The sequence below is a fragment of the Eumetopias jubatus genome, unplaced genomic scaffold (assembly GCF_037043125.1).
Source record: "Eumetopias jubatus isolate StellerSeaLion01/CBP00866 unplaced genomic scaffold, mEumJub1_p1.0 scaffold_17, whole genome shotgun sequence".
NCBI classification, from domain to species: Eukaryota; Metazoa; Chordata; class Mammalia; order Carnivora; family Otariidae; genus Eumetopias; species Eumetopias jubatus.
Window position 1 is genome coordinate 18,094,187 of NW_028274823.1, and position 19,425 is coordinate 18,113,611.

At 44.2% G+C, this 19,425-nt stretch overlaps 1 protein-coding gene across 21 annotated transcripts in view; it reads right to left on the reverse strand.

Annotated features, from left to right (window-relative positions):
• Positions 1-19,425, reverse strand: part of TCF7L2 (transcription factor 7 like 2) — a 196,184-nt gene that overhangs the window by 108,575 nt on the left and 68,184 nt on the right. For all 21 annotated transcript variants that reach the window (XM_088020201.1, XM_088020203.1, XM_088020200.1 and 18 more), the window contains one exon: positions 11,323-11,424. In XM_088020201.1, the coding sequence (XP_087876327.1) occupies positions 11,323-11,424 (102 nt within the window). The remainder of the gene's footprint in view (positions 1-11,322; positions 11,425-19,425) is intronic.

Sequence of the window (19,425 nt, forward strand, 5' to 3'; positions counted from 1 at the left end):
CAGGACAGACCAATGGGTAGAATGTGGGGGGTGAAAGCAAAAGAGGAGTCAAGGTTTGGGGCCTACACAATTGGCGGATGTTTTTCATCTTTACTGCAATGTTGAACACAGAGAACAACAGGTTTGATGGTCGGGCAGGGGTGGAAATAAAGAGTTGGATTCTGGATGTGCTAATTTTCCCCTGTCTATTTGGCATCCAAATGGAGGGTGAATCTGGCACTTAGGGTAGAGCCTGGGGCTGGAGCAAGGACCTGGATTAACTGTCTGAATATGGCCACTCCTACCCATGGAACCCTGGGCAACTCAGCTAACTCACTGGACTTTCACATCCTTCTATGCAAAACGAATCTAACAATAAACTTGCCCAGCCCGACCCCTCTAGGATGCCCCCCCGCCCCACTTATTCCCAGTATCCTCCAAGGGCCAATTCTGAAATCCAGGTGTTTTCTCCCTCTATATTAATTTATTAAGAGATGAAATTCGGGCCTGCAAGCCACTAACAAGCCAATCCCAAAATCACTCCACGTACCCCACAACCTCATTGCTGAAAATACCCATTTCCTATAATAAATGATCAAGCCCTGGATTTCCCAATTGGACACTCTCTTAAAAAGTTCAGGCACGCCATGTCAAGATTCCTAAAGAACAGTCAGTTTAAATCAAGATTGGAAAGAGATAGAAACCCTACAAGCCTGACCTTCTGGAGCTTCTGTGTTAACCATGTTCCACATAAATGCCACTGCGGCAATTTGACACGCTCCACTGCAAGCTGGAATGTATAAGGGTGGATTATCAAGTTACTGGCAAACCATGCACAATGTCATAACCCAAAATTATGCTTCTCCAAAACATGCTACCACATCAGGTAGAAAGTACACACGTGGACAAGCTCTCGTGCTAACCAGGATGAGTCTGAACACACTAAGATAACAATGAAGTCACGCTCATTCCGGACGAAATCAACTCATGTGCCTCACCAGAAACTGGTTTTCTGCTTAATTAACAAAGCACCACAGTAGGAGGGGCGGGGGAAAAAAAAAAAAAAAAACACATGGAAAGAAAGAAACCGTGGGGCTCCTTGGCTTCAAGAAACTTACAATCTGGTTGGAGGCACAAGCCCCGTACATAGAGCTAATCAGCAAGGGAAGTAAGCAGGATAGGATGGGTGCCAAGTGAATACTTTTGTTTTATTTACTGGAAAGATAAACATAGGCTAAAACCATGAGTTGAACTCTAAGTAGATCCATGTTGATTTAAAACAGGCTCCCACGCTTGGTAAACAGAGCAGGTGCTGAAACTAAAACAACTTTCCCGGGTCTGCTCCAGTCCTGTCTGTAAAGATGCCGAGAGGCATCCTGGGGTCGGGCAAGCGTTAGGAACTGCCCCGAGTGTCCAAACATCCAGAGGACTCAAGATCCTGCCCTAAAGAAGCTCGCTGACTGTGCATAACCAGTGCTTCCCCTAAACCTCTTTTCCAGTAACCTTATTAACACTCGGTGAGACAAATGTCAGAAAATGCGAGCCCGGAGCTGCCAAAGACTTTTCCCCCAACCACAAGACACAGCATTGAGAAATGGTCAAGGATGACCAGGGAGGCTGCCAGCCTTGCGCTCACTGTGATCTTAAACACAGCAATAAATAACATCTTTGACAAGTAGGTGTGTTTTCCCAGAGACACAATCCAGAAGCTTATTCCCTTTTTTGTTGTTGTTTTTGTTTTTAAAGATTTTATTTGTAAGTAATCTCTACACCCAACGTGGGGGCTCAAACTCACAACCCTGAGATCAAGAGTCCCATGCTCTACTGATTGAGCCAGCCAGGTGGCCCCAGTCGTATTCTTGACGGAGCTCACACACAGCATCAAATGCTTCATTAACTAGCTGCCCGATAATATGCCATTAAAAAAAGAGCTACTAAAACTTAAAAAACAACAACAACAACAAAAGAAAAACAAACAAAAGAACTGTACCGTTATTTGAGGTTATAAAAAGTATACTCCAAGACCTCTAAAATAGCCCTAAATGTACTACGTAGATTCAGGGGACTAATAAGGTGCATCTGAAAGGTTACACTGTGGGGGGCGCCTGGGAGGCTCAGATGGTTAAGCGTCTGCCTTCGGCTCAGGTCATGATCTCCAGGGCCTGGGATCGAGCCTCATGTCGGGTTCCCAGCTCAGCTGGGAGTCTGCTTCTCCCTCTCCCCCCGTTTGTGTTCTCTCCCTCTTTCAAATGCATAAATAAAACCTTAAAAAAAAAAAAAGAATACTTAACTGAAAATGTAATTGTTCATCAATTGACAAACTGATTAACCAGTGATATGCATATAATATAGAATACCGTGCAGCAGTTTAAAAAAGAATGAGGTAGAATTATACAGGTACAGATGGGTCTCCGTTTGTTATTTGGATAGTTAATTGGAAAAAAAATAAAAAAATAAAAGGCTACAGTGTGAGCTATCAAAAATGAATATACCCAATTCTATACAACCGTGACAGTGTCAGTTGACTTTAAAGCCTCCAACCATTTAAGAAGCAATCTTTTTTTTTTTTTTTGGCCTGTTTTGAAGGTGAAAGGTCTTGGGAAAACCAAAGTGAATGGCGTTGGGTGGGTCTCTTTTCTGGAGCTCAGTGGTGTACAGGTAACATTCTTCCATGAAAGCCTGAACTTTTTCTTTTGTTAAATTCCCCGGAGATGTTAAAATCACTCTAATCATGGTAAATCTAACTTTCACACATGCTGATAATTGTAAAAATTGAAACCTTTCAGGAAAATATTTGTGGCTATATATCAAGAAATTTTTAAAGATTTTGTTCTCTTTTACTTGTCTTCCTAAGAATCTGTCCTAAGAAATAATAAAGGAACGGGGCGTGGGTGAGGATGGTGCAAAGATTTATGGGCAAAGATGTTCATCACAGGATTATTTAGAATAGCAGAAGAAAAAGGCACAGGATATTCTAAAGGCCCAACAATGTGGCACTGATTAAGCAAATGGGTGTACGAGCATATTAACGGGCTGCTCTGTGATCATTTAAAATCCTTAAGAATTTTAATGATATGGGGAACTGCTTATTCATTACAGCAATTTTCCTTTTAAATAAATAAAAGGCCGCAAATATTGAGCACTACTATAAGCTCAAGAATGTTAAATATAAATATTAATGCACTCAGGAAAAAGTCTTAGGAGTAAATATACCAAATATGCCAGTTTATTCATAATGTAATCTCTGAGCGGCAAGATAATGGGCCAGTTTCCAAACTGCCTATAATGAACACAAATTTTATGAATGAGGAAAGCGGCATCTAAGCATTAATTTCACTGGCTTTAGGGGTAAGGTTTTTGTTTTGTTTTGTTTTGTTTTGTTTTACTAGAAAGGTTGCAATTCCCAGCCTTAAATAGTTAAGGATCAGTCACTGAAGATGTGAATTACAATGGAGGACATCTTGAACAGAAGACTTGGTGATGAAGGAAGAATGTACAAGAGCCACCTTCAAATTTCCAAGATCAGTAACCAGAAGCATGAGCAGAACAGGACGTCGAAACACACCTCCTAGAGTGGACATTTCAAGGGGAGACCCTTCGGCACAACAGAAAGTCAGAACTCTAAGAGCCCATGGTGACCCCAAAGGAAATGGTCTACACCAGGAGACGGATGCCCCATCTCTGTGTTCAGGAACACTGTGGCCAACAGACCCCTTCTGGACAGTGATCCAACAATAGAAGGGACAGCAGTGGGTGACAGGACATGTGATGGCAGGTTGTGAAACTTTCCATGATTCTAATCTGAAGGGGATACAACCAAGCTTACACAATCCTCCCGGGTAGAATACTTTCCATTGCCACGGTGCTCAGCTGCCACACCATCAACTCAAACCTCAAGAACTTCAGAATTCCTCACCATAGAGTCTTTTCTGGAAAGACAGAAGGAAGCTTGGACTTTTAACTAGAGACTGGGCTGAATTACTCCACTCTCTCCTCAGAGCACGACTGATCCTATCCACCACTTCTTCCCTGAAAAAAGATAACCCAGTGGCCTACTCCTCAATATTAAACACTCACAGCTCTCCTTACAAAAACAACCGTATTTTTGCAGTGCTCACAGGCTCGCTCCAGATCCTCAGACACAATATACACCCTTACCACAGTTTCCGTCTGTGAAATGGGAAAGCTCTGACTCAGCCGCTGCTAGGAAACGCATGCCAAGTATTCTAGAAAGTCTGGCTGAGTCACAGATAAATGGGGAAAAAGACAAACCAAAGGGAAAGTATATACGCAATGGAGGGAGTGGAGATGGTGCACAGGGAAAAGCTTTTCGGAAACCAGCACCAGTTCATACCCTCATATCAGCCAGAGCTTGCCTGCCCCGGGGCAGCACGCCCTCCCTGCCCACATGTGTCAGCAACCCCCTCTGCCCACGTCAACGGCACCCAGAAACCAAACCCTAGGCAACCTCATGTCCCACTGTCCAGTGGCACCAGTGGATTCTCCTTGAGCCATGCCCGCCCTGTCTGGCTCCTGGTGTACCCCCCCGCCCCGGGCAGCTCTGGGTATACCACACTGTGCCTCTTTGTTCATCTTGCCCCACCATCATTGTGGTCAGGGGCTGGGAGGATGGCAGGTTCTGGCTGCCCTGTCTCACATCCTGACTCCCACAACTAGGCACTTAACCACCCCCACTTCCTCCTCCGTGAAATAGGGGCCACAGAATATCAGCAAAGCACCTAGAACAATGCCTGGCACGTAGGACGTGTTGCTGGCTGATTTGCTATTGTTATAATCCTTTGTCATCGACTCCACTCTCTCCCAGGGTCTAGAACACTTTTTCCCACACAGTAAGCAACCACTAAATATTTGGGGGATCAGGGAATGAATCCATGATTGATCAGTGGTAAATACAAGGTCAAGAGAGAGACCAATAAAAGCTACTTACCTCAATTTGGGAGAAGGGAGAATTCTCTACCCTACCCTAAATATATTCTAAATAAATTTAAATTTAACAGATCGTTGACGTTACTTTCCAGGGACTAATTAAAAGTTTGGATTGTTCCCATTTCATACTGCTGTGGGGGTCATGAAACCAAGGAGCTGAATCTCTCTAAAAAGGCAACTCCTGAACTGAAGACATTCTTCCAAAGACGGTAAATGAAATATACTAACAGGTACATGAAAAGCTGTTCAACATCACTAATCATCAGGGAAATGCACAAGGAGATACCACCTCACACCTGTCAGAAAGGCTATTGTCAAAAGACAAGAGATGACAAGTGCTGGTGAAAATGTGGGAAAAAAAAGCGACCCCGTGAACTGTTGGTGGGGATGGAATTTGGTAGAGCTACTATAGAAAACAGTACTGAGATTCCTCAAAAAATTAAAAATGGAACTACCCTTTGATCTAGCAATTCTGCTTCTGGGTAGATATCCAAAAGAAATGAAAGCAGGACCTCAAAGAGATATTTACACTCCCATGTTTATTGCAGCATTATTCACAATAGCCAAGACACTGAAACAACCTAGGTGTCCATCAACAGATAAATGGATTTTTTAAAGTGGCATACACACACACACACACACACACACACACACACACACACACACACACACACACACACAATGGAATATTATTGGGCCTTAAGAAAAAAGGAAATCCTGCCATTTGTGACAACATGGATGGACCCTGAAGTTATTATGCTAAGTGAAATAAGTCAGACAAAGACAAATACTAGATGCTATGACTTACATGTGGAATCTAAGAAAAAGCTAAACTTACAGAAACACAGTAAAGTGGTGGTTACCAGGGGCTGGGAGGTGGCGGACATGGGGAGACATCGGTCAGAGAGTACAAATTTCCAGTTACAAAGTGAGTAAGTTCTGGGGATCTAAGGTACAGTATGGTGATTATCATTATATACCTGAATTGCCTAGAGAATCAATCTTACATGTTCTCATGACAAAAAAGAAATAGCAATTATGTGATATTAGCTAACCCTAGGACGGTAATGTTCCAATATAGAAGTGTCTCAAATCAACACACTGGACACCTTAAACTCATACAATGTTATATGTCGGTTACATCCTAATACAAAGTTATGTGTCAGTCACATCCTAATAAAGCTGGGATTAAAAAAAAAATAAAAATACAATTCTCCCACCCCAAACTTGCTCCATTCAGTGAGTGGCATCCCCACCCACCTACCTTTGACTCTTCTTTCTCCCTCAACGCCAACGTGTGACCCACTGGCAAATTCTGCTGATGATCCCTCCAAATCTGTCCACCTCACCATAATCCCCACAGCCAGCAGTTTAACACAAGCCAAACCACTCATGGACTTGTCCCGATGGTTAGAACCAAACACCAAATTCTCACCATATCCTACCCGAGGCCACTCTCCCTCATCCCTCAGGACCTGCAGCCATCATAACAGCTGACTTTCCGCTTCTCCCACAGCCAAGGTCTTCTTCCTTTTAGGAACTTCATACCTGGTTTTCCTTCTGCCTGGAATGTCCTCCCATCTCCTACCCCTTCCTTCTCTCATCCCCTGATCTGGCTAACTCTACTTGATCCCTGAACGTCTCATTTTAAATGCCAATTCCTCAGGGGGTTGTCCCAGCCTGGAACCCTCACCAACTTCTCAGTGGAAATCTCATGTCCCTGTCACACCGTCACAGGACCTCTATTCCCCCGGGCACCTGGCACAGGTGGGGGCTGCGATGATCTTGCTGGGCCTCAGCCCCTAGCACAGAACCTCCCAGCACACAAGCACCCAGCCGAGCAGATGAGAATACAGGCCACACCAAATAATCCATCGAAACATCCACATGTATTTAAAAACCAACAGGATGCTCTCAAAGTAGTTTTTCTTATTAACTATGAATAGGTGCCCCTTCCCCCAAACTCTTCAGACACAAAAAGCAAAAGTTTCACCATGCCCTCTGAACTTACTTGAAAATGCTCAACGCAAGCCAGCAGAGACCCTGCCTGCAGCTTTCCCATCACGCTGCATTTCATAAGTTTTCTGCCCTCTTTCAGCATTTAAGCAATAACAACAACAACAAAAAGTACACCACCACAGTCTGGCCGGCTTTGCTCCTCGGGATGCAGACTGCTTTCTTATCCCATACCTCAATGCTCATTACACAACAAAACGCACAAGACCGGGAACGACTAGAAATTCAGCCCAAGGTAAAATTCCACATCGACTTCAAAAGGAAGCCCCCAAGATAAAGTGGTAGGAAATTTTGAAGCCTTGTGCCATCTTGTAAGATACACACTATACCAAAATACCACCATTTTTGGCACAGAATCTTTTTTTGCTGGGTACAAAGGAAATTAAATGAAAGTCTTTGTATAGCAAGGACACCGGGAGTGGTGTCCGGCGGGGGCGGCTCCTAACCCCACAGCTTATGGACTGCCTGAGGCGAGCGGGCCAACACTCAAGTACCACCACTTAGCACAACCCCGCTGCGTGGCCCTCATGGGGGGAGGGAGCGCAAAGAATTAGCAATATAAATTTAAAACACCACAGAGAATGAACTAGGAGCTAGTCGTGTGAATCCAAAAATGGGCCTGGAGAGGCCAGGAAGAGGAGAGGGTCCTGGAACCTGAATTTCTCAGGGGTGTGGGGAGGGAAGAAAGGAGAGAGCGAAAGCAAAGGAGAGGGAGGGAGAGATGGATCTCTAGTGTAAATTCCTATTTTCTGGCTGGCCAAAAAAAAAAAAAAAAATTCAAGACAGCATCTTGGGGAATAATTTCCTCTCTCTTCTGAACACAGATTGGGAACTGCTGGATTATAATAAACAAGACGCAGTATCAGTTACAGTAACTAAAATTTGTGGGGCTTGCTTCTTAATTTAAATATTATTTGATCAACTGAACTCTACTTGTCAAAGATATTTATTCTTGGGGCGCCTGGGTGGCTCAGTCATTGAGCGTCTGCCTTCGGCTCAGGTCATGGTCCCAGGGTCCTGGGATCGAGCCCCGCATCGGGCTCCCTGCTCTGCGGGAAGCCTGCTTCTCCCTCTCCCACTGCCCCTGCTTGTGTTCCCTCTCTCGCTGTGTCTCTCTCTGTCAAATAAATAAATAAAATCTCTTAAAAAATATATTTATTCTACACGTCTACTTTTTTATAATGTGGTAACCCATGTACCACATGAAAAAAAAATCTAGGTTAAAATCTTCTGACAAAAAGCTTTAGTTTCAATTCCCATGTGAAAATTTCTGCCCCAAATGGGTACTAGAGAAAGTTATTTTCTTAGCAACCGGTGATACTGATAGTCTCTAATGATTACTAACAAACACTGAACACTTCTTGAGTTTCAAAAGACAACATTAGAAATAATTATGAAATAACTTGGTCCAGAAATTACAATAAACCCAAATTTCGGAGAAATTAGGAAGCAATCCTTAGACAATTATTTTGAAACATGTCTGATGAAACACTGTGATGTGACAACGTTTTCTTTAAGAGAATGAAAAACAAAACGAGAGGAAGAGCCCAGGATCTGGAGCAGAGTTAGCCATCTGCCAGCAGAGCTGAACACAACCCAGACTCTTTGGGCCAATGCTGAACTATACACAGACCCAAATGATACCTCAGCCCTCAACCAGAATGCGCCCTTTATAAATACAAACACGCTGTGCCTGCCAAACTGACTTTAGTTGGCTCATTGCCCTATTCATAGTCCCAAGGTGTAGGGCTCCTCTGTTCCCAAAACTGTATGTGACCACTGGATGGGTGCAGAGGTCAACCATCACAGCCTTTCTTCCACCCGACCTGCCCATGTCCCTCTGCCAACCCCTCCCACTCCAGCACCCCCTCCTCACCCCTTAGTGTCAGGTGAAGACCGCCAAAATGCACAATTACGGGGCTAATCCGTACAACCAAAGACACCATTCAGTTGTCACAGCATTAAGTACGTCACAAATTTGCTTTCCTTTTAGCCCAGCTGATGGCTTTTTCTCCTCTGTCCCGTTCTCAGAGCCCACCCTCCTCCACAGCCTAGAACCTCTATGCAGCGGCCATTCCCTAGGCCCCAGGAGCACAGCGGAAAGCACAAAAGTTGAGGCAGCTGGTTGTGGTTCCTTGGGACAAGGGTCTCCATCTGAAGTGTGGCGAGTGCTCCAAAGTGTTGGAAAACACGCCTCCTAGACAGCAGAGTTTGAAGGAACTGAAGTCCCCCTGCGCTCCCCTTGCTAATAAAATCTACACTGGATCTGGATAAAACATCTTCCTTCCCATCTCCTCAGATTGTTCCTTTCTACACATGAAAAGAAGTACTTAGGGTCTACACTGGGACCACTGGTCCTGTGGGCTATCTGGAGCTCTCTCTGAGTGGGTAAGCCCCACTCTCACCCTCGGGCGACGGTCACCGGAGCGGGCTTGCAACCTCCATCTGCACCCACGAGGGGCCATGCCCACTCTGAACCACTTCTAAGAACGGCACCTTCTCTCCACTCAAAGAGAAAAAAAGCCTCCAAGAGATTTTAAAGATAATGTCCTTTCTCTGTAGCTTAAAAAAAAAAAAGAAAAAGAAAATGTGGCAGCCCTGCCAAGCATTTCCAAAAGCAGAGAAATAAATTTCAAAGCCTAGACACATAATGGGAAATGCAGGGAGGCAGGAAAAGTGAAAAGGACATGCTTCCTCGTTTTACCCTCTAGGACACTGTAACTCTCACACTTTTTAAAAATCTTTGTATATGGCTAAAATGGTTTTTATAGGGCATTCACGTTTCTCAGAGAAACCTGCATCAGAACCCCAAACCAACAACATCCTGCCGCCTATGACACTACCCCTGATGATGACCCAATTTATAGTTCACAGAACAGAACCAGCCACAGAAAAGTTACTTTCTACTCCCTTAGGAAGGAACATGCCACGAGGCCCCGGAAGAGGAGCCGAGAACTGGGTCCCGTCCTCGCTCTGGCCACTAACTCAGCGTGTGACATTGGGCAATTCACTTAGGGCATCTCTGGGCCTGTTTCCTTTTCTGAGAGCAGGTTGGGCCGAGATGATCTAAGGTCACTTCCAGCCCTGAAATCTTGACACTACAGGAGCATGTGTAATTATGAGCATCCATGTTACTGTGGGGCTGGAGGAAGGAGGAAGCTTCTGGAAAAATGTCAACCTTGCTACGTGCCTCATTTATAACATAAGAATTTGTAGAACATTTTCACACACGAGGACTCAAGATGTGGTTTAACGGAAATAAATCACTTTGTAATAATATACACATACATATATATTTAATATTCATATAACAGAGGCATAATTCATTAAATATATACTCAATTATAGGAAGCTACAAAGTAAGGAGGCAGTTAGCCTGAAATCTGACACAATGCGTCTTAAGATTTTTCTACTTAAGAAAATCATTTTGCCATTTTTAGAAATTACAAGTAACATCGAGGCAAAATATATTAATGGGTAACATTTTGTGTTACTTAAATAAAAAATACATGAATTATTTCATGCTTTGCATAATTCTACCTGTCACAGATTCGTTATAAAAATGTGTCTTCCATTAATTATTTCCAAAGTAGGAAGTCCAGCTCATGATATAAACAGATGGAAGAGAATATTCTAATAAGGCTGAGCCACCTTCTCAAGAGGTTAATTTATAAATTCCACTTTCAGAGCCTACAAAATCCAAAAGTACATTAAAAATATATGTAGACACACACTTTATGTTGTAGTCTCTCACTACTAAAACAAATGTTTCATATGTTAAACCCACAGGCTCTCAAAGCCACGGATGTACAGATTAAGTTTAACCTAAGCCTTTCTAAATTCATTTCTACTCTCCGTTTGCAATCAACCAGCCCAGATAAAATTTGCTGATGCTAATGTAGAATGTTACTTTCCAACAATTAAGATAAATCGGAGTGGGAGGGGATTGGAAAGTCTCAAATCCAGCGCTTCCCTTTTGAATTTTCTAATTCCCTCTTCTGCAACTCACCTCCACTAAATGAGTTTTTCAGAAAAGGATCTGGGGGTTGTGTTTTTTAAACTGCTTTGGCACCATTTCCAGTCTCCCCCAAACCATGGTGATAGTGCCCCACTAACTGGAAACCACAAGGCTAGACTAACCCAACACCAGGAGGAAGGGGTGGTGGGAAGATCTGGAAAATTTCCGGGTGGGTAACAATCACTGAGGTCTAATAGCAGAAAACAAATTATCTTCTAGATATAAACCATATCCAAGACTATTCCAAAAATATATATTTTTAAAGAGAGAAAAACGGATAAACAAGGCCTGTTATCAACAAAAGAATATTTTCTTCATCTCCCCCCAATAAAGGAAGCAATGGCCTTTGTAAGGTCACTTACAACAATGTGTGCCGGTGATGGAGAGCGGGCATCCTTGAGGGCTTGTCTGCTCTGGAGGGTCCCCGCCTGGACATCAAGCAGTGGCCATTTCATCTGGAGATACTGGAGGGAGGAAACAAAATGAACGTGGCAAATGAATTTAGAAAAGAAACGCAAAACCGCTATCTCAAGACATAACTTCTGGGGTGCCTGATACACAGAGGAGAAACTAAAAGGAGTAAGGACATGCAAATAACAACACAGAAAAAATGTAAAAGCATGCAAGTAACAACAACATCAACAGAAAAATCATGCCATACCAATAGGTTCTCCCTTAGAGCTCATGTTCAACAGGTAGGTGTGTTTATAGAACATCATCAACACTCTTAGCAACTACAGAGTTTGGTCTTTACATTCAAACGTCAGGCTGGCTCCAGATTACATGATTTCATTAATCCTGTCTCACTTAGAGGGAAAAGTGGAGATGTGGGAGAGACAAGAAGAGAGAGAACACAGGCCTTCCAAAAGAAGAAAGCAAACAGGAGTCTCAAGCCAGAGGTGTCCAGGAGACCATCAATTCCAGATCTCTCTTTCAGTGACCTTCATTTCTAAAATGCCATCATCCTTCACTTTAAAATTGAGTATACGTGTGACTGTCCTTTAGTAGAAACTACTCCAGTAGTTTGGGATGGAACTCCTCATCCAACCCAAAAGCTTATAAAACAAAAATATTTCTCAGGGCACCTGGGTGGCTTAGTCCGTTAAGTGTCCAACTCTTCATTTCAGCTCAGGTCATGATCTCAGGGTCTTGAGATCAAGCCCCAAGTCGGGCTCCACACTCAGCAGGGAGTCTGCTTGAGACTCTCTTTCTCGCCCCTGCCCCTCCCCCTGCTTGCTCACGCTCTCTCTCAAATAAATAAATAAATCTTTGGGAAAAAAAATACTTCTCAGTAAAAGATGTACAAACAGGGCACAGTACAATTTATACACCCATCTCAAAAGGCCCGAGAAATTCTTAAATACGCACAAGTTTACCACAGAAATTAACTTAAAGGTATAAGCCAGTGACATCTATCTCTGCTCTTCTCTGAGGTGGAAAATACATGGCACAAGGGAAAGGAAGTTACTTCTGTTACAAGTGATACATCAGCTTTCAGAAGGACTTGAACAATCAACTGACTCAACTCCCTACTGAAGAAACAAGGAAAAGTGAGGTGAGGTGGCTTGCCCAGTCACAGAGATACTTAGCACACATATAGGCAACTCCAAGGCATTTGACTTTGGTGGGTAACATCACACCAGTTTTACTCAGGACACCTTCAGACAACTGAACAAAACTGAAGACACAACGCTAAGATTTTAATAAGAACATCATCAGCCTTTCTATATCACTGAAGGCCACCTGTTTAATGCACCAGTTAATGCTCGGAGGGAATATAAGGGGCCATCTTGATCTTTTCAGAGATCCCAAAGTGAAATAAATGGCTAGCTTTCATACAAATTGTACAGGAAATTTTACTCAATGAATATTAATTAAGCTCTTTGTACATAGCCTTCTCGTGAAGGATTAAGGAGATAGGAAGATGTCTGCCCTCAGGGAGCTTATCCCCATGTGAGGGAACCAACTCACACTCAGATTAAGCCTAGACAGAATGTAGTGGAAATGGCAGAGGCTCAGGGAATTGTGCCTAGGGAATGCCAAGAAGGAAGACAGGATTTTTGAGTAGAGACTGGGGAAGGCTGCACAGAGTAGGTCTTGTTAAGTCAAGAAAGACTTCAACAGAAAGAAAAAGGACAGCCAAGGGCAGTCCAGAAAGAAGGAAGGGTGGGCTCAAATCTCATGTGAAATAGAAGGGCAAAAGCCACACGCAAGCTTTCCCATGGGTTCCTTAAAGATACAACTGTCCAGCGAATTAAAACCAAACACAGTTATGCCTAAAACTAGAAGACCCTGGCCCACAAGCTACCTGCCAAAGTGCACAGCCAATTTCCCAACCTAGATCTGTACAAGGTGAGAGCACCTCTACAACCTCAGAGCTGTTACCCAGAAGGCTCTTGTGTGAGGGAACCTGGTTACTAGTTCTGGTGACTCACCACAAGACCTTGCATCAAATCCCTTTGCTTCTGTGGACCTCTGGATTTTCATCAGTCAACTGAGGGGGTCGTCCTATCTGGGATGGGGATGAGGGCGAGGCTGCCCCAGCACTTAAGAATTCTGGACTCCCAGACAGTAAATACCAGCTGGCACCCCACTCCCTGCCTCAGTCAGCCATATAATCAAGCCATTTCCAAGTATCTTCTTTGGGGACAGTAGCATCCCAAGTTGAGAGCCACTGTAATAAATGTTTCCATGGTCTCCCTCAGCCTATAACTCAAGCCAGTGGGCCATGGGAACCTATAACGCCCCATCTCATTCTTACCGCCTCCCATTCTCACCTGCCACATAAACAGATGAGCCTCATTGCTCAGAACCACTCAATACCATCATCTCCTTTGAGGCCAATCAAAATGGACACCTGCCAATACTCATCTCTCCTCTCATAAAATCCTGTGAGGAAAAATGCCAAGCTGAGTGCCACCCACCTATACCTCATGCTACCCTCAGTGGGCAGGGTTAGATTAACAGACAGGTTTCCATCTCTGGCCATCTGCAAAACAGATTTGATCGCATCCAAATCCCGGCTCCATAGAATTCAGAAATTTAGGATTTGTTTAAGGTGACAGACCTGCCCTGAGGACCCCACCAGAGAACTGTCATACCCATAATGCAATATTAACGCAGAGTCTTATAATTCTTATTTTACATAAAAGCTTCATTGTGTGCCATATCCAATCTCCGCAGGCTACCTGCACCACTATTTTTATGAGCCTACATTTCAGCGCTCCAAGCCTACAATACACATAATTTTCAATTATGTTAGGGCAGCCCAGGATCACTGCCTATATAACATTACTGGTTGGAGGAAATGAGACTCGGCCCCACTGCCCAGAGAGAGCTAACCAAATCCAGATGGTGGAGGAAGACAGCCCCAATCGTGCTGGCTTACAAGGACTCCACGGTGACAGCCTCAAACTCTCCATCCCAGTGAAACTCGATCCCACAGAATGGCTGGGCCCCCGCAAATCTGTGCCCGTCCCTTGGAAATAACTGGCATTCAGGCTGACGAGGTTCCTTCTGGGGAAATAAGTATTATGTCAGGATTTTTCAAAGGAAGTTATTAACCTCCTCCAAAAGTGATGGGTTTCCCAGGTTCCTTCATCTTCTACAATTGGTCCTTATTAATAAGGAAAATAAATAAATAAAGGGAAGAAAAAGGAAATTAGGTACAATTATAGCCTTGAGGAAAATCTCTTCCTTCCTGGAGACACTAAACAGCGGGAAATTCTATTCTGTTGGGTCCTCAAGGAAGACCCGAAGGAGGAGGCATCTCAGATTTATGAAAGGGCTGGAACGCCATGCCACATTTTCCCCCTGGTCCAACTTCGGTTTTATATCCTTTTGGGGAAGAAAAAAAAAAAGTTCCCACCATCCCACTATAAAAACAACACTGGGCTCCAGCTCCCTTCCTTTCAGGCCGCTCAACGTGGAAATTATGAATTGCCTACAAAAACATTAAACTTTTCAGCAAACTGCAATCAAACGGGAGCCGTGGGAATTCCTGCATTGAAAACTGTTGAAATGGAGTCCTGCTCAACTTGCATTTTGCAAAAAAAAAAAAAATAAATAATAATAATAATAATAAATATATAAGGCCATCTTGGCTTAAGTGTTTCATCCTTTGTTTAATACTAATGTTCTGCTCATGGCCCACTGGGGTTTTTCCCCAAATCATATTTTATGATATGTCTCAGGGAGCTTAAGTTAAGCTTCAGACCTGTGGACAAAGTCTCAAAATATATACAAAACCAATGGTCTGAATGCAATCGAGGAGCTTTAAAAGCCTGTTAAATTGTCAGCAAAAAAAGAAAAAGGTAATGCAACTCGAACTTCTCCTCCCCCTCCTCCCCCAATTAAAAAAAAAAAAAAAAATGGACAAGGTAAGGCAAAGGGGGAGGGATCTTCCGAATCAGAAGACCCCTCCAGGATCCAGGTACAAATGGACCTGAGGGAACCTGCTCCCAACAAAGGCACCCCCATCCTCGTGGGTCCAGCTTCATTCAGTAGCAAGGAGGGCGAGGAGGGGCTACTTGGAGAACCCGCATCTATCTGAGGGCTGCTGAGGCCTCGGTACAAAAGTTAACATTCTAAACAAATAGGACAACGCAAAGGCCAATGATGATGCTGATGACAAAGTTCCCAGGAAACCCCACATCGCTGATAAAATACCAAAGGAGCTCGGCAGTACTTCCCGTCAGTCAGTCCACCTCACAGATGGACAGGCAAGAGGAGTCCGTCCCCTTACTTGTTCAGGACGGGGCTGGCAAACTTTTTCTGTAAAGGGCCAGAGTACATATCTTAGGCTTTGCAACCCACGCTGTCTTGGTCCTAACGGCTCGGCCGTGGTGACATAGAAGCAGTCATGGGCAGTATGTGTACCTACTATGTCATGGTCATGTTCCAATAAAACTTTATTTATAAATAGTGATAGATGGATTCCATAGGACTATCTTGGGTCAGGAAATAGTCTTCTCTGGGTTTTTTTTCAACCATTTAAAAATAATAAGAACCATTTTTAGCTCAAAGGCCACACAAAAAGGGGTGGCAGGACAGCTTCAGCCCTTAGCCATAGTTTGCTACACATGGCTTAGGGAATGAATATGCAAAGATCTGACTTCATGTCAGACAGGAAACATTCCTTCGCTGGGCCTAAAATCCAGACAGCCGAACGCGATTATTCGGTGGCCCAAAAGCAATGTTTTGGACTGAATCGTCACTGGCAGACTCCAGTTTGAGGAGAAGAGCTGGGAAAAGAATCTGAGCTCTCCAGCCATGACTCCCAGTCACAAGGTCTAACCACTAGACCACAACCTCACCGAAATAACTGTCCAGCCTTTCCAAAATGGAAGTTTGAAAAGCCCTGAGCAATTCTGACTGGAAAAGGTTCTCGTGTTCGAAAGTTCTCACCCACTTCCCAGGAAACACTGGCAACGTGTCACATGTCATCGAATCATCTGGAAAGAGCACCAGGCAGAAATGCCGCAGGTCATGGGAAATGTGCCCCATGTGTGCTTTGGGAATCACCTTTCTAGGTTCAGAAGCTCCTCTCTCCAGAGCCTTTCGGTGTGTACCACTCTCACACATCACGAAGTTGGAATGAACCCCGTACCAACTCTACCCACCCCCAACAGATGGCAACGGCCACGGGCTCCGGCAAGATGGGGAGGCAGGGGCCACCATGGGGCCTAAACAGACTGCTACACGGAGATGAAACTGGCCTCTTCTGGAGAACGAGGACCCATTGAAAGCCTATCACCCAGAAAAGGACTGATTTTAAACACTGTGAAGGCCTTGCTCCCGTCCCCTGCCTGGTAGATAGGCATCCTTGACCTAAGTACAAAAACAACAACAACAAAACAGCCTTTTCAGGCCAAGCTTTCTCAGCAGGTATGCTTCTTCCTAGAAAAATCAATTTTTCAAGAATTCAAAGTCATTGGAAACCATCCTCATGACAGATCATGACTGCTGAGTCTTCCTAACTCCCAAGACCCAGAAAGTCATTCATGTTGTGTTTCTCATAAAACAGAAAGTCACTATTTTGTCCAAACACCCAAACCTGAGAGACCACGAGCCATGGCCCCTCACATCCAAACCCATGAGTCCTTCCTCCTCCGTGAGGTGACCGTTTACCCAAGCTGTGCAGCCACATCGTAGGCCATGCCCACTCCGCCACAAATGTGTGAGCCAGAAGGGGTAAAGCACGATGATAATGTTCACACCACTCCACTTTACAAAAAGAAAGGACCACCAGAAGCCACTCATCCTAAGAGGAAAAGGGAAAAACTTCATGACTGAGACAACAGGAAGCCCAAGTCTATCGCCAACGGCACGCTTGCCTTTCTTCAGGGGCTCACGTTGGGAGGCACACCCTCAAGATGCAGCCACCCACACAGATCTGTTAAAGAACACATGTGGCAGGGCGCCTGGGTGGCTCAGTCATTAAGCATCTGCCTTTGGCTCAGGTCATGATCCCGGGATCCTGGGATCGAGCCCCACATCAGGCTCCTTGCTCAGCGGGGAGCCTGCTTCTCCCTTTCCCACTCCCCCTGCTTGTGTTCCCTCTCTCTCCCTCTCTCTCTGTCAAACAAATAAATAAAATCTAAAAAAAAAAAAAAAGAACACATCTGGCTCTCTCTCCTTTCAGAACCCACGTCGTTTCTCAGAACTGGAAGATGGAAAATTCAGCCCATCTTCTATAAATAAGTAATTCTGCCCTGGGGGTCAGGGAAACCCAATATATGCAGAATAGTTAAATTATAAGAAGCGGTGATTAATATTCTGTCCTACCCTCTGAATCATACAGGTACCAACAGGTTTCCAAAGCTAGCGTGGATCGCATATACCTAACATAGAAATGATACCAAAAGTCATCAGAATCCTGCAGGATCCTCATGGCCACCACTACAAAATCAGTTTGGGCAATCTTCCCACAGATGCAGGAGGTACAGGAGATTAGGTTGCTTTGTTCTAGGTTAGAACATAGCCCAGAAATTGTTTCTTTTGAAAAATCACCCATAAGAGCCTAAAATAGAGGCTCTAGTTAAAGAGGCATTATTTGCCCATAAAAATAATGCCAGAAAAAGAAAATTTAGGAACACGTGACTGTGGCTAGTTGGGATATAGCATAAGCAAGTATATACTGTAGTTACCGAGGGAAAGAAAACCAAAGACCTCGAAGGCTGGGTACATTCTGAACTCGGAGAAGGAAAAAAGCCACAGAAGAAAATGAAATAAGAAGCTAGGATTGACTTTACTTCCCCCCACCCTTTTTTTTTTTTTTTTTAATGACACTAAACACAGTAGGAACTTAGGAATGTTTCCTTTAAAGTCACAATATGGGGGAATGGAGGGGAATCAGGTCCTCGTGTAAAACAACAACTGATTGGCTCTGCCTTCTATCTCTAGGAGTTGGTTGCTACAAGATTTTTAAATGAAATCCTTGCAGCTACCTTTTTCTTCCTCATCATAACAATCCAAAGGATCGTAACAGTATCGCATCGCTTCACATTTAGCGAGTACTTTAGAGTTCAAAACCGCATTCACTATAATCCTATAAAATAAAGGAGCATGAAGTTGCCACCAAGGCCGGTAGAACCCAGACCCGCTTGCCTGAGGTCCCTGGGGCAGCTGGTCTTCTAGTGCGCAGGCCTGCAGACCACTGGTGCGTTCACACACCAGCATCTAGCAGGGAACATCACACAGTGGCCCAAGTGAATGAACCATCCTCCTCTCTGGCACCGATCAGCTCTCCTCCCCACCCCCCACAAGGTCGCTGGGCAAACATTAAATTATTTCTTTTCCTCCAATGCTACTAGAAAATTATTTCTACCAGGGTTACTAAGGTCACTGGTACTAAGGGGGTAACTAAGCAAAACAAGCAAATAACAAACCAAAAAATCCAATAACCAAAACTCTTTATCTCACCAGCTATTCAATACCCCTGTCCTTGAGATATTTTTGCATTTCCTGGGACAGTGGTTTTGCAGGGAGGCTATGGTTTGGCAGCTCAGGGAAGCACAGCTGGAGAGAATTTCACCAGGCCCTTCTCTCAAACCCAGCTGGGCCCCCCTTGGGCTGGGACCTGGGCCTTCCTTCCATCCTCCCGAAAAAGGCACCCTGAAAACCATGGCTGTGTGTTCCTGGGGTAGCACAGGAGGGAGAAAGCGTCCAGAAACCCACTTTCCAGGCCCACTTCTGCCACTATCTGGACAATCACTGTGCTTCTTCACTGGGCAACATCTTCCTTACTCTGGGCCTAAATCTGTAAGCAATGAATCACTAAATTCTACTCCTGAAAACAATATTATACTGTATGGGTTCACTAGCTAGAATTTAAATAAAAATTTAGGGAAAAAAACTAAAAAGACTACCACATGCCACTAGAGATCCTAGAATTTCAGCTTCACGCCAGGACTGGATAGGACTTTGGGGAGTGAGTAAGGGAGTAAGTAAGCACACTCTGCCTA